Below are 27,741 nucleotides of genomic sequence, written 5' to 3'. Positions count from 1 at the left end.
ATGTCTCATTCTATTGCAGTGTACCCTTATAATGTAATGTACATTGCATAGTCTCACATAATGTCTCATTCTATTGCAGTGTACCCTTATAATGTAATGTACATTGTATAGTCTCACATAATGTCTTATTCTATTGCAGTGTACCCTTATGATTGTAATGTACATTGTATAGTCTCACATAATGTCTCATTCTATTGCAGTGTACCCTTATAATGTAATGTACATTGTATAGTCTCACATAAAGTCTTATTCTATTGCAGTGTACCCTTATAATGTAATGTACATTGTATAGTCTCACATAAAGTCTCATTCTATTGCAGTGTACCCTTATAATGTAATGTACATTGTATAGTCTCACATAATGTCTTACTCTATTGCAGTGTACCCTTATAATGTAATGTACATTGTATAGTCTCACATAATGTCTCATTCTATTGCAGTGTACCCTTATAATGTAATGTACATTGTATAGTCTCACATATCTCATTCTATTGCAGTGTACCCTTATGATTGTAATGTACATTGTACAGTCTCACATAATGTCTTATTCTATTGCAGTGTACCCTTATAATGTAATGTACATTGTATAGTCTCACATAATGTCTCATTCTATTGCAGTGTACCCTTATGATTGTAATGTACATTGTATAGTCTCACATAAAGTCTTACTCTATTGCAGTGTACCCTTATGATTGTAATGTACATTGTATAGTCTCACATAATGTCTCACTCTATTGCAGTGTACCCTTATAATGTAATGTACATTGTATAGTCTCACATAATGTCTCATTCTATTGCAGTGTACCCTTATAATGTAATGTACATTGTATAGTCTCACATAATGTCTCATTCTATTGCAGTGTACCCTTATGATTGTAATGTACATTGTATAGTCTCACATAATGTCTCATTCTATTGCAGTGTACCCTTATGATTGTAATGTACATTGTATAGTCTCACATAATGTCTCATTCTATTGCAGTGTACCCTTATGATTGTAATGTACATTGTATAGTCTCACATAATGTCTCATTCTATTGCAGTGTACCCTTATGATTGTAATGTACATTGTATAGTCTCACATAATGTCTCATTCTATTGCAGTGTACCCTTATGATTGTAATGTACATTGTATAGTCTCACATAATGTCTCATTCTATTGCAGTGTACCCTTATGATTGTAATGTACATTGTATAGTCTCACATAAAGTCTTACTCTATTGCAGTGTACCCTTATAATGTAATGTACATTGTATAGTCTCACATAATGTCTCATTCTATTGCAGTGTACCCTTATGATTGTAATGTACATTGTATAGTCTCACATAAAGTCTCATTCTATTGCAGTGTACCCTTATGATTGTAATGTACATTGTATAGTCTCACATAAAGTCTTACTCTATTGCAGTGTACCCTTATGATTGTAATGTACATTGTATAGTCTCACATAATGTCTCACTCTATTGCAGTGTACCCTTATAATGTAATGTACATTGTATAGTCTCACATAATGTCTCATTCTATTGCAGTGTACCCTTATAATGTAATGTACATTGTATAGTCTCACATAATGTCTCATTCTATTGCAGTGTACCCTTATGATTGTAATGTACATTGTATAGTCTCACATAATGTCTCATTCTATTGCAGTGTACCCTTATAATGTAATGTACATTGTATAGTCTCACATAATGTCTCATTCTATTGCAGTGTACCCTTATAATGTAATGTACATTGTATAGTCTCACATAATGTCTCATTCTATTGCAGTGTACCCTTATAATGTAATGTACATTGTATAGTCTCACATAATGTCTCATTCTATTGCAGTGTACCCTTATGATTGTAATGTACATTGTATAGTCTCACATAATGTCTCATTCTATTGCAGTGTACCCTTATGATTGTAATGTACATTGTATAGTCTCACATAATGTCTCATTCTATTGCAGTGTACCCTTATGATTGTAATGTACATTGTATAGTCTCACATAATGTCTCACTCTATTGCAGTGTACCCTTATAATGTAATGTATATTGTATAGTCTCACATAATGTCTCATTCTATTGCAGTGTAACCTTATAATGTAATGTACATTGTATAGTCTCACATAATGTCTCATTCTATTGCAGTGTACCCTTATAATGTAATGTACATTGTATAGTCTCACATAATGTCTCATTCTATTGCAGTGTACCCTTATAATGTAATGTACATTGTATAGTCTCACATAATGTCTCACTCTATTGCAGTGTACCCTTATAATGTAATGTACATTGTATAGTCTCACATAATGTCTCGTTCTATTGCAGTGTACCCGTATGATTGTAATGTACATTGTATAGTCTCACATAATGTCTCATTATATTGCAGTGTACCCTTATGTTTGTAATGTACATTGTATAGTCTCACATAATGTCTTATTCTATTGCAGTGTAACCTTATAATGTAATGTACATTGTATAGTCTCACATAATGTCTTATTCTATTGCAGTGTACCCTTATAATGTAATGTACATTGTATAGTCTCACATAATGTCTCATTCTATTGCAGTGTACCCTTATAATGTAATGTACATTGTATAGTCTCACATAATGTCTCATTCTATTGCAGTGTACCCTTATAATGTAATGTACATTGTATAGTCTCACATAATGTCTCATTCTATTGCAGTGTACCCTTATCATTGTAATGTACATTGTATAGTCTCACATAATGTCTCAATCTATTGCAGTGTACCCTTATAATGTAATGTACATTGTATAGTCTCACATAATGTCTCAATCTATTGCAGTGTACCCTTATAATGTAATGTACATTGTATAGTCTCACATAAATGTCTTATTCTATTGCAGTGTACCCTTATAATGTAATGCACATTGTATAGTCTCACATAATGTCTTATTCTATTGCAGTGTACCCTTATAATGTAATGTACATTGTATAGTCTCACATAATGTCTCATTCTATTGCAGTGTACCCTTATAATGTAATGTACATTGTATAGTCTCACATAATGTCTTATTCTATTGCAGTGTACCCTTATAATGTAATGTACATTGTACAGTCTCACATAATGTCTCATTCTATTGCAGTGTACCCTTATAATGTAATGTACATTGTATAGTCTCACATAATGTCTCATTCTATTGCAGTGTACCCTTATAATGTAATGTACATTGTATAGTCTCACATATCTCATTCTATTGCAGTGTACCCTTATGATTGTAATGTACATTGTACAGTCTCACATAATGTCTTATTCTATTGCAGTGTACCCTTATAATGTAATGTACATTGTATAGTCTCACATAATGTCTCATTCTATTGCAGTGTACCCTTATAATGTAATGTACATTGTATAGTCTCACATAATGTCTCATTCTATTGCAGTGTACCCTTATAATGTAATGTACATTGTATAGTCTCACATAATGTCTCATTCTATTGCAGTGTACCCTTATGATTGTAATGTACATTGTATAGTCTCACATAAAGTCTCATTCTATTGCAGTGTACCCTTATAATGTAATGTACATTGTATAGTCTCACATAAAGTCTTACTCTATTGCAGTGTACCCTTATGATTGTAATGTACATTGTATAGTCTCACATAATGTCTCACTCTATTGCAGTGTACCCTTATAATGTAATGTACATTGTATAGTCTCACATAATGTCTCATTCTATTGCAGTGTACCCTTATAATGTAATGTACATTGTATAGTCTCACATAATGTCTCATTCTATTGCAGTGTACCCTTATGATTGTAATGTACATTGTATAGTCTCACATAATGTCTCATTCTATTGCAGTGTACCTTTATGATTGTAATGTACATTGTATAGTCTCACATAATGTCTCATTCTATTGCAGTGTACCCTTATGATTGTAATGTACATTGTATAGTCTCACATAATGTCTCATTCTATTGCAGTGTACCCTTATGATTGTAATGTACATTGTATAGTCTCACATAATGTCTCATTCTATTGCAGTGTACCCTTATGATTGTAATGTACATTGTATAGTCTCACATAATGTCTCATTCTATTGCAGTGTACCCTTATGATTGTAATGTACATTGTATAGTCTCACATAAAGTCTCATTCTATTGCAGTGTACCCTTATGATTGTAATGTACATTGTATAGTCTCACATAAAGTCTTACTCTATTGCAGTGTACCCTTATGATTGTAATGTACATTGTATAGTCTCACATAATGTCTCACTCTATTGCAGTGTACCCTTATAATGTAATGTACATTGTATAGTCTCACATAATGTCTCATTCTATTGCAGTGTACCCTTATAATGTAATGTACATTGTATAGTCTCACATAATGTCTCATTCTATTGCAGTGTACCCTTATGATTGTAATGTACATTGTATAGTCTCACATAATGTCTCATTCTATTGCAGTGCACCCTTATGATTGTAATGTACATTGTATAGTCTCACATAATGTCTCATTCTATTGCAGTGTACCCTTATGATTGTAATGTACATTGTATAGTCTCACATAATGTCTCATTCTATTGCAGTGTACCCTTATGATTGTAATGTACATTGTATAGTCTCACATAATGTCTCACTCTATTGCAGTGTACCCTTATAATGTAATGTACATTGTATAGTCTCACATAATGTCTCATTCTATTGCAGTGTACCCTTATAATGTAATGTACATTGTATAGTCTCACATAATGTCTCATTCTATTGCAGTGTACCCTTATGATTGTAATGTACATTGTATAGTCTCACATAATGTCTCATTCTATTGCAGTGTACCCTTATGATTGTAATGTACATTGTATAGTCTCACATAATGTCTCATTCTATTGCAGTGTACCCTTATGATTGTAATGTACATTGTATAGTCTCACATAATGTCTCATTCTATTGCAGTGTACCCTTATGATTGTAATGTACATTGTATAGTCTCACATAATGTCTCATTCTATTGCAGTGTACCCTTATGATTGTAATGTACATTGTATAGTCTCACATAAAGTCTCATTCTATTGCAGTGTACCCTTATGATTGTAATGTACATTGTATAGTCTCACATAAAGTCTTACTCTATTGCAGTGTACCCTTATGATTGTAATGTACATTGTATAGTCTCACATAATGTCTCACTCTATTGCAGTGTACCCTTATAATGTAATGTACATTGTATAGTCTCACATAATGTCTCATTCTATTGCAGTGTACCCTTATAATGTAATGTACATTGTATAGTCTCACATAATGTCTCATTCTATTGCAGTGTACCCTTATGATTGTAATGTACATTGTATAGTCTCACATAATGTCTCATTCTATTGCAGTGTACCCTTATGATTGTAATGTACATTGTATAGTCTCACATAATGTCTCATTCTATTGCAGTGTACCCTTATGATTGTAATGTACATTGTATAGTCTCACATAATGTCTCATTCTATTGCAGTGTACCCTTATGATTGTAATGTACATTGTATAGTCTCACATAATGTCTCACTCTATTGCAGTGTACCCTTATAATGTAATGTATATTGTATAGTCTCACATAATGTCTCATTCTATTGCAGTGTAACCTTATAATGTAATGTACATTGTATAGTCTCACATAATGTCTCATTCTATTGCAGTGTACCCTTATAATGTAATGTACATTGTATAGTCTCACATAATGTCTCATTCTATTGCAGTGTACCCTTATAATGTAATGTACATTGTATAGTCTCACATAATGTCTCACTCTATTGCAGTGTACCCTTATAATGTAATGTACATTGTATAGTCTCACATAATGTCTCGTTCTATTGCAGTGTACCCGTATGATTGTAATGTACATTGTATAGTCTCACATAATGTCTCATTATATTGCAGTGTACCCTTATCATTGTAATGTACATTGTATAGTCTCACATAATGTCTTATTCTATTGCAGTGTACCCTTATAATGTAATGTACATTGTATAGTCTCACATAATGTCTTATTCTATTGCAGTGTACCCTTATAATGTAATGTACATTGTATAGTCTCACATAATGTCTCATTCTATTGCAGTGTACCCTTATAATGTAATGTACATTGTATAGTCTCACATAATGTCTCATTCTATTGCAGTGTACCCTTATAATGTAATGTACATTGTATAGTCTCACATAATGTCTCATTCTATTGCAGTGTACCCTTATCATTGTAATGTACATTGTATAGTCTCACATAATGTCTCAATCTATTGCAGTGTACCCTTATAATGTAATGTACATTGTATAGTCTCACATAATGTCTCAATCTATTGCAGTGTACCCTTATAATGTAATGTACATTGTATAGTCTCACATAATGTCTTATTCTATTGCAGTGTACCCTTATAATGTAATGCACATTGTATAGTCTCACATAATGTCTTATTCTATTGCAGTGTACCCTTATAATGTAATGTACATTGTATAGTCTCACATAATGTCTCATTCTATTGCAGTGTACCCTTATAATGTAATGTACATTGTATAGTCTCACATAATGTCTATTCTATTGCAGTGTACCCTTATAATGTAATGTACATTGTACAGACTCACATAATGTCTCATTCTATTGCAGTGTACCCTTATAATGTAATGTACATTGTATAGTCTCACATAATGTCTCATTCTATTGCAGTGTACCCTTATAATGTAATGTACATTGTATAGTCTAACATAATGTATCATTCTATTGCAGTGTACCCTTATAATGTAATGTACATTGTATAGTCTCACATAATGTCTTATTCTATTGCAGTGTACCCTTATAATGTAATGTACATTGTATAGTCTCACATAATGTCTCATTCTATTGCAGTGTACCCTTATAATGTAATGTACATTGTATAGTCTCACATAATGTCTTATTATATTGCAGTGTACCCTTATAATGTAATGTACATTGTATAGTCTCACATAAAGTCTTATTCTATTGCAGTGTACCCTTATAATGTAATGTACATTGTATAGTCTCACATAAAGTCTCATTCTATTGCAGTGTACCCTTATAATGTAATGTACATTGTATAGTCTCACATAATGTCTTACTCTATTGCAGTGTACCCTTATAATGTAATGTACATTGTATAGTCTCACATAATGTCTCATTCTATTGCAGTGTACCCTTATAATGTAATGTACATTGTATAGTCTCACATAATGTCTCACTCTATTGCAGTGTACCCCTTATGATTGTAATGTACATTGTATAGTCTCACATAAGTGTCTTATTCTATTGCAGTGTACCCTTATGATTGTAATGTACATTGTATAGTCTCACATAAAGTCTTACTCTATTGCAGTGTACCCTTATGATTGTAATGTACATTGTATAGTCTCACATAATGTCTCACTCTATTGCAGTGTACCCTTATAATGTAATGTACATTGTATAGTCTCACATAATGTCTCATTCTATTGCAGTGTACCCTTATAATGTAATGTACATTGTATAGTCTCACATAATGTCTCATTCTATTGCAGTGTACCCTTATGATTGTAATGTACATTGTATAGTCTCACATAATGTCTCATTCTATTGCAGTGTACCCTTATGATTGTAATGTACATTGTATAGTCTCACATAATGTCTCATTCTATTGCAGTGTACCCTTATCATTGTAATGTACATTGTATAGTCTCACATAATGTCTCAATCTATTGCAGTGTACCCTTATAATGTAATGTACATTGTATAGTCTCACATAATGTCTCAATCTATTGCAGTGTACCCTTATAATGTAATGTACATTGTATAGTCTCACATAATGTCTTATTCTATTGCAGTGTACCCTTATAATGTAATGCACATTGTATAGTCTCACATAATGTCTTATTCTATTGCAGTGTACCCTTATAATGTAATGTACATTGTATAGTCTCACATAATGTCTCATTCTATTGCAGTGTACCCTTATAATGTAATGTACATTGTATAGTCTCACATAATGTCTTATTCTATTGCAGTGTACCCTTATAATGTAATGTACATTGTACAGACTCACATAATGTCTCATTCTATTGCAGTGTACCCTTATAATGTAATGTACATTGTATAGTCTCACATAATGTCTCATTCTATTGCAGTGTACCCTTATAATGTAATGTACATTGTATAGTCTAACATAATGTATCATTCTATTGCAGTGTACCCTTATAATGTAATGTACATTGTATAGTCTCACATAATGTCTTATTCTATTGCAGTGTACCCTTATAATGTAATGTACATTGTATAGTCTCACATAATGTCTCATTCTATTGCAGTGTACCCTTATAATGTAATGTACATTGTATAGTCTCACATAATGTCTTATTATATTGCAGTGTACCCTTATAATGTAATGTACATTGTATAGTCTCACATAAAGTCTTATTCTATTGCAGTGTACCCTTATAATGTAATGTACATTGTATAGTCTCACATAAAGTCTCATTCTATTGCAGTGTACCCTTATAATGTAATGTACATTGTATAGTCTCACATAATGTCTTACTCTATTGCAGTGTACCCTTATAATGTAATGTACATTGTATAGTCTCACATAATGTCTCATTCTATTGCAGTGTACCCTTATAATGTAATGTACATTGTATAGTCTCACATAATGTCTCACTCTATTGCAGTGTACCCTTATGATTGTAATGTACATTGTATAGTCTCACATAAAGTCTCATTCTATTGCAGTGTACCCTTATGATTGTAATGTACATTGTATAGTCTCACATAAAGTCTTACTCTATTGCAGTGTACCCTTATGATTGTAATGTACATTGTATAGTCTCACATAATGTCTCATTCTATTGCAGTGTACCCTTATAATGTAATGTACATTGTATAGTCTCACATAATGTCTCATTCTATTGCAGTGTACCCTTATAATGTAATGTACATTGTATAGTCTCACATAATGTCTCATTCTATTGCAGTGTACCCTTATGATTGTAATGTACATTGTATAGTCTCACATAATGTCTCATTCTATTGCAGTGTACCCTTATGATTGTAATGTACATTGTATAGTCTCACATAATGTCTCATTATATTGCAGTGTACCCTTATAATGTAATGTACATTGTATAGTCTCACATAATGTCTCATTCTATTGCAGTGTACCCTTATCATTGTAATGTACATTGTATAGTCTCACATAATGTCTCATTCTATTGCAGTGTACCCTTATGATTGTAATGTACATTGTATAGTCTCACATAATGTCTCATTCTATTGCAGTGTACCCTTATGATTGTAATGTACATTGTATAGTCTCACATAATGTCTCACTCTATTGCAGTGTACCCTTATAATGTAATGTATATTGTATAGTCTCACATAATGTCTCATTCTATTGCAGTGTAACCTTATAATGTAATGTAAATTGTATAGTCTCACATAATGTCTCACTCTATTGCAGTGTAACCTTATAATGTAATGTACATTGTATAGTCTCACATAATGTCTCATTCTATTGCAGTGTACCCTTATGATTGTAATGTACATTGTATAGTCTCACATAATGTCTCACTCTATTGCAGTGTACCCTTATAATGTAATGTATATTGTATAGTCTCACATAATGTCTCATTCTATTGCAGTGTAACCTTATAATGTAATGTAAATTGTATAGTCTCACATAATGTCTCATTCTATTGCAGTGTACCCTTATAATGTAATGTACATTGTATAGTCTCACATAATGTATCATTCTATTGCAGTGTACCCTTATAATGTAATGTACATTGTATAGTCTCACATAATGTCTTATTCTATTGCAGTGTACCCTTATAATGTAATGTACATTGTATAGTCTCACATAATGTCTCATTCTATTGCAGTGTACCCTTATAATGTAATGTACATTGTATAGTCTCACATAATGTCTTATTATATTGCAGTGTACCCTTATAATGTAATGTACATTGTATAGTCTCACATAAAGTCTTATTCTATTGCAGTGTACCCTTATAATGTAATGTACATTGTATAGTCTCACATAAAGTCTCATTCTATTGCAGTGTACCCTTATAATGTAATGTACATTGTATAGTCTCACATAATGTCTTACTCTATTGCAGTGTACCCTTATAATGTAATGTACATTGTATAGTCTCACATAATGTCTCATTCTATTGCAGTGTACCCTTATGAATGTAATGTACATTGTATAGTCTCACATAATGTCTTATTCTATTGCAGTGTACCCTTATAATGTAATGTACATTGTATAGTCTCACATAATGTCTCATTCTATTGCAGTGTACCCTTATAATGTAATGTACATTGTATAGTCTCACATAAAGTCTTGTTCTATTGCAGTGTACCCTTATAATGTAATGTACATTGTATAGTCTCACATAATGTCTTATTCTATTGCAGTGTACCCTTATAATGTAATGTACATTGTATAGTCTCACATAATGTCTCACTCTATTGCAGTGTACCCTTATGATTGTAATGTACATTGTATAGTCTCACATAAAGTCTCATTCTATTGCAGTGTACCCTTATGATTGTAATGTACATTGTATAGTCTCACATAAAGTCTTACTCTATTGCAGTGTACCCTTATGATTGTAATGTACATTGTATAGTCTCACATAATGTCTCACTCTATTGCAGTGTACCCTTATAATGTAATGTACATTGTATAGTCTCACATAATGTCTCATTCTATTGCAGTGTACCCTTATAATGTAATGTACATTGTATAGTCTCACATAATGTCTCATTCTATTGCAGTGTACCCTTATGATTGTAATGTACATTGTATAGTCTCACATAATGTCTCATTCTATTGCAGTGTACCCTTATGATTGTAATGTACATTGTATAGTCTCACATAATGTCTCATTCTATTGCAGTGTACCCTTATGATTGTAATGTACATTGTATAGTCTCACATAATGTCTCATTATATTGCAGTGTACCCTTATAATGTAATGTACATTGTATAGTCTCACATAATGTCTCATTCTATTGCAGTGTACCCTTATCATTGTAATGTACATTGTATAGTCTCACATAATGTCTCATTCTATTGCAGTGTACCCTTATAATGTAATGTATATTGTATAGTCTCACATAATGTCTCATTCTATTGCAGTGTACCCTTATAATGTAATGTACATTGTATAGTCTCACATAAAGTCTCATTCTATTGCAGTGTACCCTTATAATGTAATGTACATTGTATAGTCTCACATAATGTCTCATTCTATTGCAGTGTACCCTTATGATTGTAATGTACATTGTATAGTCTCACATAATGTCTCATTCTATTGCAGTGTACCCCTTATGATTGTAATGTACATTGTATAGTCTCACATAATGTCTCACTCTATTGCAGTGTACCCTTATAATGTAATGTATATTGTATAGTCTCACATAATGTCTCATTCTATTGCAGTGTAACCTTATAATGTAATGTAAATTGTATAGTCTCACATAATGTCTCACTCTATTGCAGTGTAACCTTATAATGTAATGTACATTGTATAGTCTCACATAATGTCTCATTCTATTGCAGTGTACCCTTATGATTGTAATGTACATTGTATAGTCTCACATAATGTCTCACTCTATTGCAGTGTACCCTTATAATGTAATGTATATTGTATAGTCTCACATAATGTCTCATTCTATTGCAGTGTAACCTTATAATGTAATGTAAATTGTATAGTCTCACATAATGTCTTATTCTATTGCAGTGTAACCTTATAATGTAATGTACATTGTATAGTCTCACATAATGTCTCACTCTATTGCAGTGTACCCTTATAATGTAATGTACATTGTATAGTCTCACATAATGTCTCACTCTATTGCAGTGTACCCTTATAATGTAATGTACATTGTATAGTCTCACATAATGTCTCATTCTATTGCAGTGTACCCTTATGATTGTAATGTATATTGTATAGTCTCACATAATGTCTCATTCTATTGCAGTGTACCCTTATGATTGTAATGTACATTGTATAGTCTCACATAATGTCTCGCTCTATTGCAGTGTACCCTTATAATGTAATGTATATTGTATAGTCTCACATAATGTCTCATTCTATTGCAGTGTAACCTTATAATGTAATGTACATTGTATAGTCTCACATAATGTCTCACTCTATTGCAGTGTAACCTTATAATGTAATGTACATTGTATAGTCTCACATAATGTCTCATTCTATTGCAGTGTACCCTTATAATGTAATGTACATTGTATAGTCTCACATAATGTCTCATTCTATTGCAGTGTAACCTTATAATGTAATGTACATTGTATAGTCTCACATAATGTCTCATTCTATTGCAGTGTACCCTTATGATTGTAATGTACATTGTATAGTCTCACATAATGTCTCACTCTATTGCAGTGTACCCTTATAATGTAATGTACATTGTATAGTCTCACATAATGTCTCATTCTATTGCAGTGTACCCTTATGATTGTAATGTACATTGTATAGTCTCACATAATGTCTCATTCTATTGCAGTGTACCCTTATAATGTAATGTACATTGTATAGTCTCACATAATGTCTCGCTTTATTGCAGTGTACCCTTATAATGTAATGTATATTGTATAGTCTCACATAATGTCTCATTCTATTGCAGTGTACCCTTATAATGTAATGTACATTGTATAGTCTCACATAATGTCTCGCTTTATTGCAGTGTACCCTTATAATGTAATGTATATTGTATAGTCTCACATAATGTCTCATTCTATTGCAGTGTACCCTTATAATGTAATGTACATTGTATAGTCTCACATAATGTCTTATTCTATTGCAGTGTACCCTTATAATGTAATGTACATTGTATAGTCTCACATAATGTCTCATTCTATTGCAGTGTACCCTTATAATGTAATGTACATTGTATAGTCTCACATAAAGTCTTATTCTATTGCAGTGTACCCTTATAATGTAATGTACATTGTATAGTCTCACATAAAGTCTCATTCTATTGCAGTGTACCCTTATAATGTAATGTACATTGTATAGTCTCACATAATGTCTTACTCTATTGCAGTGTACCCTTATAATGTAATGTACATTGTATAGTCTCACATAATGTCTCATTCTATTGCAGTGTACCCTTATAATGTAATGTACATTGTATAGTCTCACATAATGTCTTATTCTATTGCAGTGTACCCTTATAATGTAATGTACATTGTACAGACTCACATAATGTCTCATTCTATTGCAGTGTACCCTTATAATGTAATGTACATTGTATAGTCTCACATAATGTCTCATTCTATTGCAGTGTACCCTTATAATGTAATGTACATTGTATAGTCTAACATAATGTATCATTCTATTGCAGTGTACCCTTATAATGTAATGTACATTGTATAGTCTCACATAATGTCTTATTCTATTGCAGTGTACCCTTATAATGTAATGTACATTGTATAGTCTCACATAATGTCTCATTCTATTGCAGTGTACCCTTATAATGTAATGTACATTGTATAGTCTCACATAATGTCTTATTATATTGCAGTGTACCCTTATAATGTAATGTACATTGTATAGTCTCACATAAAGTCTTATTCTATTGCAGTGTACCCTTATAATGTAATGTACATTGTATAGTCTCACATAAAGTCTCATTCTATTGCAGTGTACCCTTATAATGTAATGTACATTGTATAGTCTCACATAATGTCTTACTCTATTGCAGTGTACCCTTATAATGTAATGTACATTGTATAGTCTCACATAATGTCTCATTCTATTGCAGTGTACCCTTATAATGTAATGTACATTGTATAGTCTCACATATCTCATTCTATTGCAGTGTACCCTTATGATTGTAATGTACATTGTACAGTCTCACATAATGTCTTATTCTATTGCAGTGTACCCTTATAATGTAATGTACATTGTATAGTCTCACATAATGTCTCATTCTATTGCAGTGTACCCTTATAATGTAATGTACATTGTATAGTCTCACATAATGTCTCACTCTATTGCAGTGTACCCTTATGATTGTAATGTACATTGTATAGTCTCACATAAAGTCTCATTCTATTGCAGTGTACCCTTATGATTGTAATGTACATTGTATAGTCTCACATAAAGTCTTACTCTATTGCAGTGTACCCTTATGATTGTAATGTACATTGTATAGTCTCACATAATGTCTCACTCTATTGCAGTGTACCCTTATAATGTAATGTACATTGTATAGTCTCACATAATGTCTCATTCTATTGCAGTGTACCCTTATAATGTAATGTACATTGTATAGTCTCACATAATGTCTCATTCTATTGCAGTGTACCCTTATGATTGTAATGTACATTGTATAGTCTCACATAATGTCTCATTCTATTGCAGTGTACCCTTATGATTGTAATGTACATTGTATAGTCTCACATAATGTCTCATTCTATTGCAGTGTACCCTTATGATTGTAATGTACATTGTATAGTCTCACATAATGTCTCATTATATTGCAGTGTACCCTTATAATGCAATGTACATTGTATAGTCTCACATAATGTCTCATTCTATTGCAGTGTACCCTTATCATTGTAATGTACATTGTATAGTCTCACATAATGTCTCATTCTATTGCAGTGTACCCTTATGATTGTAATGTACATTGTATAGTCTCACATAATGTCTCATTCTATTGCAGTGTACCCTTATGATTGTAATGTACATTGTATAGTCTCACATAATGTCTCACTCTATTGCAGTGTACCCTTATAATGTAATGTATATTGTATAGTCTCACATAATGTCTCATTCTATTGCAGTGTAACCTTATAATGTAATGTAAATTGTATAGTCTCACATAATGTCTCACTCTATTGCAGTGTAACCTTATAATGTAATGTACATTGTATAGTCTCACATAATGTCTCATTCTATTGCAGTGTACCCTTATGATTGTAATGTACATTGTATAGTCTCACATAATGTCTCACTCTATTGCAGTGTACCCTTATAATGTAATGTATATTGTATAGTCTCACATAATGTCTCATTCTATTGCAGTGTAACCTTATAATGTAATGTAAATTGTATAGTCTCACATAATGTCTCATTCTATTGCAGTGTACCCCTATAATGTAATGTACATTGTATAGTCTCACATAATGTATCATTCTATTGCAGTGTACCCTTATAATGTAATGTACATTGTATAGTCTCACATAATGTCTTATTCTATTGCAGTGTACCCTTATAATGTAATGTACATTGTATAGTCTCACATAATGTCTCATTCTATTGCAGTGTACCCTTATAATGTAATGTACATTGTATAGTCTCACATAATGTCTTATTATATTGCAGTGTACCCTTATAATGTAATGTACATTGTATAGTCTCACATAAAGTCTTATTCTATTGCAGTGTACCCTTATAATGTAATGTACATTGTATAGTCTCACATAAAGTCTCATTCTATTGCAGTGTACCCTTATAATGTAATGTACATTGTATAGTCTCACATAATGTCTTACTCTATTGCAGTGTACCCTTATAATGTAATGTACATTGTATAGTCTCACATAATGTCTCATTCTATTGCAGTGTACCCTTATGATTGTAATGTACATTGTACAGTCTCACATAATGTCTTATTCTATTGCAGTGTACCCTTATAATGTAATGTACATTGTATAGTCTCACATAATGTCTCATTCTATTGCAGTGTACCCTTATAATGTAATGTACATTGTATAGTCTCACATAATGTCTCACTCTATTGCAGTGTACCCTTATAATGTAATGTACATTGTATAGTCTCACATAATGTCTCATTCTATTGCAGTGTACCCTTATAATGTAATGTACATTGTATAGTCTCACATAAAGTCTTGTTCTATTGCAGTGTACCCTTATAATGTAATGTACATTGTATAGTCTCACATAATGTCTTATTCTATTGCAGTGTACCCTTATAATGTAATGTACATTGTATAGTCTCACATAATGTCTCACTCTATTGCAGTGTACCCTTATGATTGTAATGTACATTGTATAGTCTCACATAAAGTCTCATTCTATTGCAGTGTACCCTTATGATTGTAATGTACATTGTATAGTCTCACATAAAGTCTTACTCTATTGCAGTGTACCCTTATGATTGTAATGTACATTGTATAGTCTCACATAATGTCTCACTCTATTGCAGTGTACCCTTATAATGTAATGTACATTGTATAGTCTCACATAATGTCTCATTCTATTGCAGTGTACCCTTATAATGTAATGTACATTGTATAGTCTCACATAATGTCTCATTCTATTGCAGTGTACCCTTATGATTGTAATGTACATTGTATAGTCTCACATAATGTCTCATTCTATTGCAGTGTACCCTTATGATTGTAATGTACATTGTATAGTCTCACATAATGTCTCATTCTATTGCAGTGTACCCTTATGATTGTAATGTACATTGTATAGTCTCACATAATGTCTCATTATATTGCAGTGTACCCTTATAATGTAATGTACATTGTATAGTCTCACATAATGTCTCATTCTATTGCAGTGTACCCTTATCATTGTAATGTACATTGTATAGTCTCACATAATGTCTCATTCTATTGCAGTGTACCCTTATGATTGTAATGTACATTGTATAGTCTCACATAATGTCTCATTCTATTGCAGTGTACCCTTATGATTGTAATGTACATTGTATAGTCTCACATAATGTCTCATTCTATTGCAGTGTACCCTTATGATTGTAATGTACATTGTATAGTCTCACATAATGTCTCACTCTATTGCAGTGTACCCTTATAATGTAATGTATATTGTATAGTCTCACATAATGTCTCATTCTATTGCAGTGTAACCTTATAATGTAATGTAAATTGTATAGTCTCACATAATGTCTCACTCTATTGCAGTGTAACCTTATAATGTAATGTACATTGTATAGTCTCACATAATGTCTCATTCTATTGCAGTGTACCCTTATGATTGTAATGTACATTGTATAGTCTCACATAATGTCTCACTCTATTGCAGTGTACCCTTATAATGTAATGTATATTGTATAGTCTCACATAATGTCTCATTCTATTGCAGTGTAACCTTATAATGTAATGTACATTGTATAGTCTCACATAATGTCTTATTCTATTGCAGTGTAACCTTATAATGTAATGTACATTGTATAGTCTCACATAATGTCTCACTCTATTGCAGTGTACCCTTATAATGTAATGTACATTGTATAGTCTCACATAATGTCTCACTCTATTGCAGTGTACCCTTATAATGTAATGTACATTGTATAGTCTCACATAATGTCTCATTCTATTGCAGTGTACCCTTAATGAATGTACATTGTATAGTCTCACATAATGTCTCGCTTCTATTGCAGTGTACCCTTATAATGTAATGTACATTGTATAGTCTCACATAATGTCTCATTCTATTGCAGTGTACCCTTATAATGTAATGTACATTGTATAGTCTCACATAATGTCTCATTCTATTGCAGTGTACCCTTATGATTGTAATGTACATTGTATAGTCTCACATAATGTCTCGCTCTATTGCAGTGTACCCTTATAATGTAATGTACATTGTATAGTCTCACATAATGTCTCATTCTATTGCAGTGTAACCTTATAATGTAATGTACATTGTATAGTCTCACATAATGTCTCACTCTATTGCAGTGTAACCTTATAATGTAATGTACATTGTATAGTCTCACATAATGTCTCATTCTATTGCAGTGTACCCTTATAATGTAATGTACATTGTATAGTCTCACATAATGTCTCATTCTATTGCAGTGTACCCTTATGATTGTAATGTACATTGTATAGTCTCACATAATGTCTCACTCTATTGCAGTGTACCCTTATAATGTAATGTACATTGTATAGTCTCACATAATGTCTCATTCTATTGCAGTGTACCCTTATGATTGTAATGTACATTGTATAGTCTCACATAATGTCTCATTCTATTGCAGTGTACCCTTATAATGTAATGTACATTGTATAGTCTCACATAATGTCTCGCTTTATTGCAGTGTACCCTTATAATGTAATGTATATTGTATAGTCTCACATAATGTCTCATTCTATTGCAGTGTACCCTTATAATGTAATGTACATTGTATAGTCTCACATAATGTCTCGCTTTATTGCAGTGTACCCTTATAATGTAATGTATATTGTATAGTCTCACATAATGTCTCATTCTATTGCAGTGTACCCTTATAATGTAATGTACATTTTATAGTCTCACATAATGTCTTATTCTATTGCAGTGTACCCTTATAATGTAATGTACATTGTATAGTCTCACATAATGTCTCATTCTATTGCAGTGTACCCTTATAATGTAATGTACATTGTATAGTCTCACATAAAGTCTTATTCTATTGCAGTGTACCCTTATAATGTAATGTACATTGTATAGTCTCACATAAAGTCTCATTCTATTGCAGTGTACCCTTATAATGTAATGTACATTGTATAGTCTCACATAATGTCTTACTCTATTGCAGTGTACCCTTATAATGTAATGTACATTGTATAGTCTCACATAATGTCTCATTCTATTGCAGTGTACCCTTATAATGTAATGTACATTGTATAGTCTCACATATCTCATTCTATTGCAGTGTACCCTTATGATTGTAATGTACATTGTACAGTCTCACATAATGTCTTATTCTATTGCAGTGTACCCTTATAATGTAATGTACATTGTATAGTCTCACATAATGTCTCATTCTATTGCAGTGTACCCTTATAATGTAATGTACATTGTATAGTCTCACATAATGTCTCATTCTATTGCAGTGTACCCTTATAATGTAATGTACATTGTATAGTCTCACATAATGTCTCATTCTATTGCAGTGTACCCTTATAATGTAATGTACATTGTATAGTCTCACATAATGTCTCATTCTATTGCAGTGTACCCTTATAATGTAATGTACATTGTATAGTCTCACATAATGTCTCACTCTATTGCAGTGTACCCTTATGATTGTAATGTACATTGTATAGTCTCACATAAAGTCTCATTCTATTGCAGTGTACCCTTATGATTGTAATGTACATTGTATAGTCTCACATAATGTCTCATTCTATTGCAGTGTACCCTTATGTTTGTAATGTACATTGTATAGTCTCACATAATGTCTCACTCTATTGCAGTGTACCCTTATAATGTAATGTACATTGTATAGTCTCACATAATGTCTCATTCTATTGCAGTGTACCCTTATGATTGTAATGTACATTGTATAGTCTCACATAATGTCTCATTCTATTGCAGTGTACCCTTATGATTGTAATGTACATTGTATAGTCTCACATAATGTCTCACTCTATTGCAGTGTACCCTTATAATGTAATGTACATTGTATAGTCTCACATAATGTCTCATTCTATTGCAGTGTACCCTTATAATGTAATGTACATTGTATAGTCTCACATAATGTCTCATTCTATTGCAGTGTACCCTTATGATTGTAATGTACATTGTATAGTCTCACATAATGTCTCATTCTATTGCAGTGTACCCTTATGATTGTAATGTACATTGTATAGTCTCACATAATGTCTCATTCAATTGCAGTATTACCTTCCTGCTTAGAGGACGTAGCACTTGGGGCTGGTCCGTTTCTGCGAAAGGGACGAAAATTAGGTTTATTTTTGGCCTTGAAAGACCTATCCTGAGGAAGGGCGTGGCCCTTGCCCCCAGTGATATCAGAGATAATCTCTTTCAAGTCAGGGCCAAACAGTGTTTTCCCCTTGAAAGGAATGTCAAGCAATTTGTTCTTGGAAGACGCATCCGCTGACCAAGATTTTAACCAAAGCGCTCTGCGCGCCACAATAGCAAACCCAGAATTTTTCGCCGCTAACCTAGCCAATTCCAAGGTGGCGTCTAGGGTGAAAGAATTAGCCAATTTAAGAGCACGAATTCTGTCCATAATCTCCTCATAAGAAGAAGAATTACTAATAATCGCCTTTTCTAGCTCATCGAACCAGAAACACGCGGCTGTAGTGACAGGGACAATGCATGCAATTGGTTGTAGAAGGTAACCTTGCTGAACAAACATCTTTTTTAGCAAACCTTCTAATTTTTTATCCATAGGATCTTGGAAAGCACAACTATCTTCTATGGGTATAGTGGCGCGCTTGTTTAGAGTAGAAACCGCCCCCTCGACCTTGGGGACTGTCTGCCATAAGTCCTTTCTGGGGTCGACTATAGGAAACAATTTTTTAAATATGGGGGGAGGTACGAAAGGTATACCGGGCCTGTCCCATTCTTTATTAACAATGTACGCCACCCGCTTGGATATAGGAAAAGCTTCGGGGGGCCCCGGGGCCTCTAGGAACTTGTCCATTTTACATAGTGTTTCTGGAATGACCAGATAATCACAATCATCCAAATTGGATAACACCTCCTTAAGCAGAGCGCGGAGATGTTCCAACTTAAATTTAAAAGTAATCACATCAGGTTCAGCTTGTTGAGAAATTTTTCCTGAATCTGAAATTTCTCCCTCAGACAAAACCTCCCTGGCCCCCTCAGACTGGTGTAGGGGCCCTTCAGAAACAATATCATCAGCGTCCTCATGCTCTTCAGTATTTTCTAAAACAGAGCAGTCGCGCTTTCGCTGATAAGTGGGCATATTGGCTAAAATGTTTTTGATAGAATTATCCATTACAGCCGTTAATTGTTGCATAGTAAGGAGTATTGGCGCGCTAGATGTACTAGGGGCCTCCTGTATGGGCAAGACTGGTGTAGACGAAGGAGGGGATGATGCAGTACCATGCTTACTCCCCTCACTTGAGGAATCATCTTGGGCATCATTTTTACTAAATTTTTTATGACATAAATCACATATATTTAAATGAGAAGGAACCTTGGCTTCCCAACAGTCAGAACACAATCTATCTGGTAGTTCAGACATGTTAAACAGGCATAAACTTGATAACAAAGCACAAAAAACGTTTTAAAATAAAACCGTTACTGTCACTTTAAATTTTAAACTGAACACACTTTATTACTGCAATTGCGAAAAAGTATGAAGGAATTGTTCAAAATTCACCAAAATTTCACCACAGTGTCTTAAAGCCTTAAAAGTATTGCACACCAAATTTGGAAGCTTTAACCCTTAAAATAACGGAACCGGAGCCGTTTTTATATTTAACCCCTTTACAGTCCCTGGAATCTGCATTGCTGAGACCCAACCAAGCCCAAACGGGAATACGATACCAAATGATGCCTTCAGAAAGACTTTTCTATGTATCAGAGCTCCACACACATGCAGCTGCATGCCATGCTGTTCTCAAAAACAAGTGCGCCATACCGGCGCGAAAATGAGGCTCTGACTATGATTAGGGAAAGCCCCTATAGAATAAAGTGTCTAAAACAGTGCCTGCCGATATTATTTTACAAAAAATACCCAGATTAAATGATTCCTCAAGGCTAAATATGTGTATCGATTTAGCCCAGAAAATGTCTACAGTCTTAATAAACCCTTGTGAAGCCCTTATTTACTGTCTGAATAAAAATGGCTTACCGGATCCCATAGGGAAAATGACAGCTTCCAGCATTACATCGTCTTGTTAGAATGTGTCATACCTCAAGCAGCAAAAGACTGCTCACTGTTCCCCCAACTGAAGTTAATTCCTCTCAACAGTCCTGTGTGGAACAGCCATGGATTTTAGTAACGGTTGCTAAAATCATTTTCCTCATACAAACAGAAATCTTCATCTCTTTTCTGTTTCAGAGTAAATAGTACATACCAGCACTATTTTAAAATAACAAACTCTTGATTGAATAATAAAAACTACAGTTAAACACTAAAAAACTCTAAGCCATCTCCGTGGAGATGTTGCCTGTACAACGGCAAAGAGAATGACTGGGGTAGGCGGAGCCTAGGAGGGATCATGTGACCAGCTTTGCTGGGCTCTTTGCCATTTCCTGTTGGGGAAGAGAATATCCCACAAGTAAGGATGACGCCGTGGACCGGACACACCTATGTTGGAGAAAAGTTAACGATTTTTTTTTATTTGATCGCATTTGGTGGTGAAATGGTGGCATGAAATATACCTAAATAGGCCTAGAGCAATACTTTAGGTTGTCTACTAAAAAACATATATAGTTTTGATAGGTAAATATTAAAAAGGCTCTATTTCTGTTTAAATGTAGTGATGGCAAAAATGCTAAAAATGCTCTGGTCTTTTGGGGAAGTTTTTGTCTGAAATGCCTGGTCCTTAAGGGGTTAAGTAACATTGATGGGAATGCACACACCTTCATTATATTGGCAAGTTCAAGACTTATCATTTTCCTCTGTTTAAAAAATCTCAAATGTAAGATACTTACCGGATCAAATTTTTCTTGCCCGTCCTCTTTGAAGAACCACTCTACAAAGGTTGCAGCTTTGGTTTCTCCTCGCTTCTTACACGAAATGCATTGGATCTTAAAGGTTTTACTCGCTACTGCTTCGGTTTCTGAATCTACCTCCACACATCCTGCCCAGCAAGAGGAAACTGTACGGAGAGAGAGTTTTAGAGGTTTAGATATGAAGAATGTTTTGTGAAATGCAATATGGCTGAATTTTGTCAACAAGTCAGATACTTTTTATCCCTTAGATGAAAAAGGAACCCACAAGGCAAACGCATTTTACACTCATCAGTTTAGCGCAACTGAAAACCTCATGTAAAGGGTAGTGCATTAAAAAAGTTGCACACAACATAAATACATTGAAAATTACAGTTACTCATATAAACACTATCTGATAAAAGTTAGTCAGAATTTTTTTAAAAAAAAGTTATGAGTTCAAATGCATATGGTATATGACAAGGTGTTTGCAAAGGGCTATATTATATATATACATGTCTAAATATGTGTATGTATGCATAGATTTATGTATATATGTGTGTTATTGTATATATACATATGTCTAAATATGTGTATGTATGCATATATTTATGTATATATGTGTGTTATTGTATATATAGATAAGTCTAAATATGTGTATGTATGCATATATTAATGTATATATGTGTGTTATTGTATATATAGATAAGTCTAAATATGTGTATGTATGCATAGATTTATGTATATATGTGTGTTATTGTATATATAGATAAGTCTAAATATGTGTATGTATGCATATATTTATGTATATATGTGTGTTATTGTATATATAGATAAGTCTAAATATGTGTATGTATGCATATATTTATGTATATATGTGTGTTATTGTATATATAGATAAGTCTAAATATGTGTATGTATGCATAGATTTATGTATATATGTGTGTTATTGTATATATACATATGTCTAAATATGTGTATGTATGCATATATTTATGTATATATGTGTGTTATTGTATATATAGATAAGTCTAAATATGTGTATGTATGCATATATTTATGTATATATGTGTGTTATTGTATATATAGATAAGTCTAAATATGTGTATGTATGCATATATTTATGTATATATGTGTGTTATTGTATATATAGATAAGTCTAAATATGTGTATGTATGCATATATTTATGTATATATGTGTGTTATTGTATATATAGATAAGTCTAAATATGTGTATGTATGCATATATTTATGTATATATGTGTGTTATTGTATATATAGATAAGTCTAAATATGTGTATGTATGCATAGATTTATGTATATATGTGTGTTATTGTATATATAGATAAGTCTAAATATGTGTATGTATGCATATATTTATGTATATATGTGTGTTATTGTATATATAGATAAGTCTAAATATGTGTATGTATGCATATATTTATGTATATATGTGTGTTATTGTATATATAGATAAGTCTAAATATGTGTATGTATGCATAGATTTATGTATATATGTGTGTTATTGTATATATAGATAAGTCTAAATATGTGTATGTATGCATATATTAATGTATATATGTGTGTTATTGTATATATACATATGTCTAAATATGTGTATGTATGCATATATTTATGTATATATGTGTGTTATTGTATATATAGATAAGTCTAAATATGTGTATGTATGCATAGATTTATGTATATATGTGTGTTATTGTATATATAGATAAGTCTAAATATGTGTATGTATGCATATATTTATGTATATATGTGTGTTATTGTATATATAGATAAGTCTAAATATGTGTATGTATGCATAGATTTATGTATATATGTGTGTTATTGTATATATACATATGTCTAAATATGTGTATGTATGCATAGATTTATGTATATATGTGTGTTATTGTATATATAGATAAGTCTAAATATGTGTATGTAAATATATTTATGTATATATGTGTGTTATTGTATATATAGATAAGTCTAAATATGTGTATGTATGCATAGATTTATGTATATATGTGTGTTATTGTATATATAGATAAGTCTAAATATGTGTATGTATGCATATATTTATGTATATATGTGTGTTATTGTATATATAGATAAGTCTAAATATGTGTATGTATGCATAGATTTATGTATATATGTGTGTTATTGTATATATAGATAAGTCTAAATATGTGTATGTATGCATAGATTTATGTATATATGTGTGTTATTGTATATATAGATAAGTCTAAATATGTGTATGTATGCATAGATTTATGTATATATGTGTGTTATTGTATATATAGATAAGTCTAAATATGTGTATGTATGCATATATTTATGTATATATGTGTGTTATTGTATATATAGATAAGTCTAAATATGTGTATGTATGCATATATTTATGTATATATGTGTGTTATTGTATATATAGATAAGTCTAAATATGTGTATGTATGCATAGATTTATGTATATATGTGTGTTATTGTATATATAGATAAGTCTAAATATGTGTATGTATGCATATATTTATGTATATATGTGTGTTATTGTATATATAGATAAGTCTAAATATGTGTATGTATGCATATATTTATGTATATATGTGTGTTATTGTATATATAGATAAGTCTAAATATGTGTATGTATGCATATATTTATGTATATATGTGTGTTATTGTATATATAGATAAGTCTAAATATGTGTATGTATGCATATATTTATGTATATATGTGTGTTATTGTATATATAGATAAGTCTAAATATGTGTATGTATGCATAGATTTATGTATATATGTGTGTTATTGTATATATAGATAAGTCTAAATATGTGTATGTATGCATATATTAATGTATATATGTGTGTTATTGTATATATACATATGTCTAAATATGTGTATGTATGCATATATTTATGTATATATGTGTGTTATTGTATATATAGATAAGTCTAAATATGTGTATGTATGCATAGATTTATGTATATATGTGTGTTATTGTATATATAGATAAGTCTAAATATGTGTATGTATGCATATATTTATGTATATATGTGTGTTATTGTATATATAGATAAGTCTAAATATGTGTATGTATGCATAGATTTATGTATATATGTGTGTTATTGTATATATACATATGTCTAAATATGTGTATGTATGCATAGATTTATGTATATATGTGTGTTATTGTATATATAGATAAGTCTAAATATGTGTATGTAAATATATTTATGTATATATGTGTGTTATTGTATATATAGATAAGTCTAAATATGTGTATGTATGCATAGATTTATGTATATATGTGTGTTATTGTATATATAGATAAGTCTAAATATGTGTATGTATGCATAGATTTATGTATATATGTGTGTTATTGTATATATAGATAAGTCTAAATATGTGTATGTATGCATAGATTTATGTATATATGTGTGTTATTGTATATATAGATAAGTCTAAATATGTGTATGTATGCATAGATTTATGTATATATGTGTGTTATTGTATATATAGATAAGTCTAAATATGTGTATGTATGCATAGATTTATGTATATATGTGTGTTATTGTATATATAGATAAGTCTAAATATGTGTATGTATGCATAGATTTATGTATATATGTGTGTTATTGTATATATAGATAAGTCTAAATATGTGTATGTATGCATAGATTTATGTATATATGTGTGTACATATGTATTTATGTGTTTTAGTGTATTTTTACTGTACAGAAAAAAAAGTATTTTTTATTGTAAACCTATATTTTTATATATCTGTATATACCTATACCTGTATAGGAATAGATATCTACCGTATTTTACATTAACATTATGACATATATATAGAAATATATATTCAATAATTATAATCTATTTTTTTTTCTATGTAGAGACCATAGGAATGTAAAATGTAGCAACAAGCTTCGGGTTTCGCGCTTTAGGTCTAGCACAGGTAGGGTTAGTGCACATGAGAAAATTAGTAATCTTAAAGTGTGTTCTTTGAATATAAAAAAGTATTATACACAGTGTAAAAATAATAAATAATCCATAGAATATTTATATTTGTTTACAGTATGTATAATAATTAGGAATACTAATTCTTAATGTTCGCTAACCCGACACTGCGTTAGACCTAAATCACAAAACACAAACGCCTAGATTACGAGTTTTGCACTATAGAGGGTGTGAAACGAACGCAACAAAAGTTGCGTTATTTCACCCTCCATAGCGCTGCCATTACAAGTTTCTGAAAAGCCTGCTTGTGCGTGCAATATGGTGGCGACAAGCTCCATACCGCACAAAATCCAAGGGCTGAGAATACGTGCTTGTGAACGCTTTCCCCATAGACATCAATGGGGAGAGATTGTTAGAAAAAAAAACTAACATCTGAAGTGCGGAATGAAAAGCTCCGTAACGCAACCCCATTGATGTCTGTGGGGGGAAAAAAAGTTAAGTTTAAACCTAACACCCTAACATAAACCCTAAATCTAAACATCCCTAATCCTCAGCCACTGACATCGCCGACACCGAAATAAAGTTATTAACCCTAATCTGCTGCTCCCGAAATTGCTGCCACTAATAAAAGTTATTAACCCCTAAACCTCTGGCCCCCCACATCAGCACCAATAAATAAACCTATTAACCCCTAAACCACCAGCCCCCCACATTGCAAAAAACTAATTTAAACTATTAACCCCTAAACCTAACAACCCCCTAACTTTATATTAAAATTACAATATCCCTATCTTAAAATAAATAAAAACTTACCTGTGAAATTAAAAAAAAACTAAGTTTAAACTAACAATTAACATAACTATTATACTAAACTATTATACTAAAGTTAAAATATCTACCAGGTTTTTTATTTTGGGGGGCTGGTTGGGTGGTAGGTTTTACTGTTGGGGGGGTCTTTGTATTTTTTCAAGGTAAAAGAGCTGATTTCTTTAGGGCAATGCCCTACAAAAGGCCCTTTTAAGGGCTATTGGTTGTTTATTGTAGGCTAAGGGGTGTTTTTTTTTGGGGGGGGGGGGCTTTTTTATTTTTATTAGATTAGGTGTAATTGTTTTTATTTTTGATAATTTCGTTTGTTATTTTTCATAATTTAGTGTTTGTTATTTTTTGTAATTTAGTATTCATATTATATTATGTAATTTTAAACTTAATTTTTTTTAGTAGTGTTAAGGTTTTTTTAATGTGTAATTTAATTTTTTTTAATTGGTAGTTATTTTAATTTTAGTGTAATAGTTTCATATAATAGTTATGTTAGGTTATTTGTTAGTTTAAACTTAGTTTTTTTTTATTTCACAGGTAAGTTTTTATTTATTTTAAGATAGGGATATTGTAATTTTAATTTAAAGTTAGG

The 27,741-nt window shown here is 31.6% G+C and overlaps 1 protein-coding gene across 1 annotated transcript in view; it reads right to left on the bottom strand.

The window, feature by feature from the left end:
* SCN1B (sodium voltage-gated channel beta subunit 1) overlaps positions 1 to 27,741 on the bottom strand; it is a 188,069-nt gene that overhangs the window by 47,534 nt on the left and 112,794 nt on the right. Inside the window, exon 2 of the mRNA XM_053691282.1 lies at positions 22,379 to 22,545. Coding sequence (XP_053547257.1) covers positions 22,379 to 22,545 — 167 coding nt within the window. The remainder of the gene's footprint in view (positions 1 to 22,378; positions 22,546 to 27,741) is intronic.

This window comes from Bombina bombina, chromosome 8 (genome assembly GCF_027579735.1).
Source record: "Bombina bombina isolate aBomBom1 chromosome 8, aBomBom1.pri, whole genome shotgun sequence".
Lineage (NCBI taxonomy): Eukaryota > Metazoa > Chordata > Amphibia > Anura > Bombinatoridae > Bombina > Bombina bombina.
This window is presented reverse-complemented; position numbering and strand designations above follow the sequence as displayed.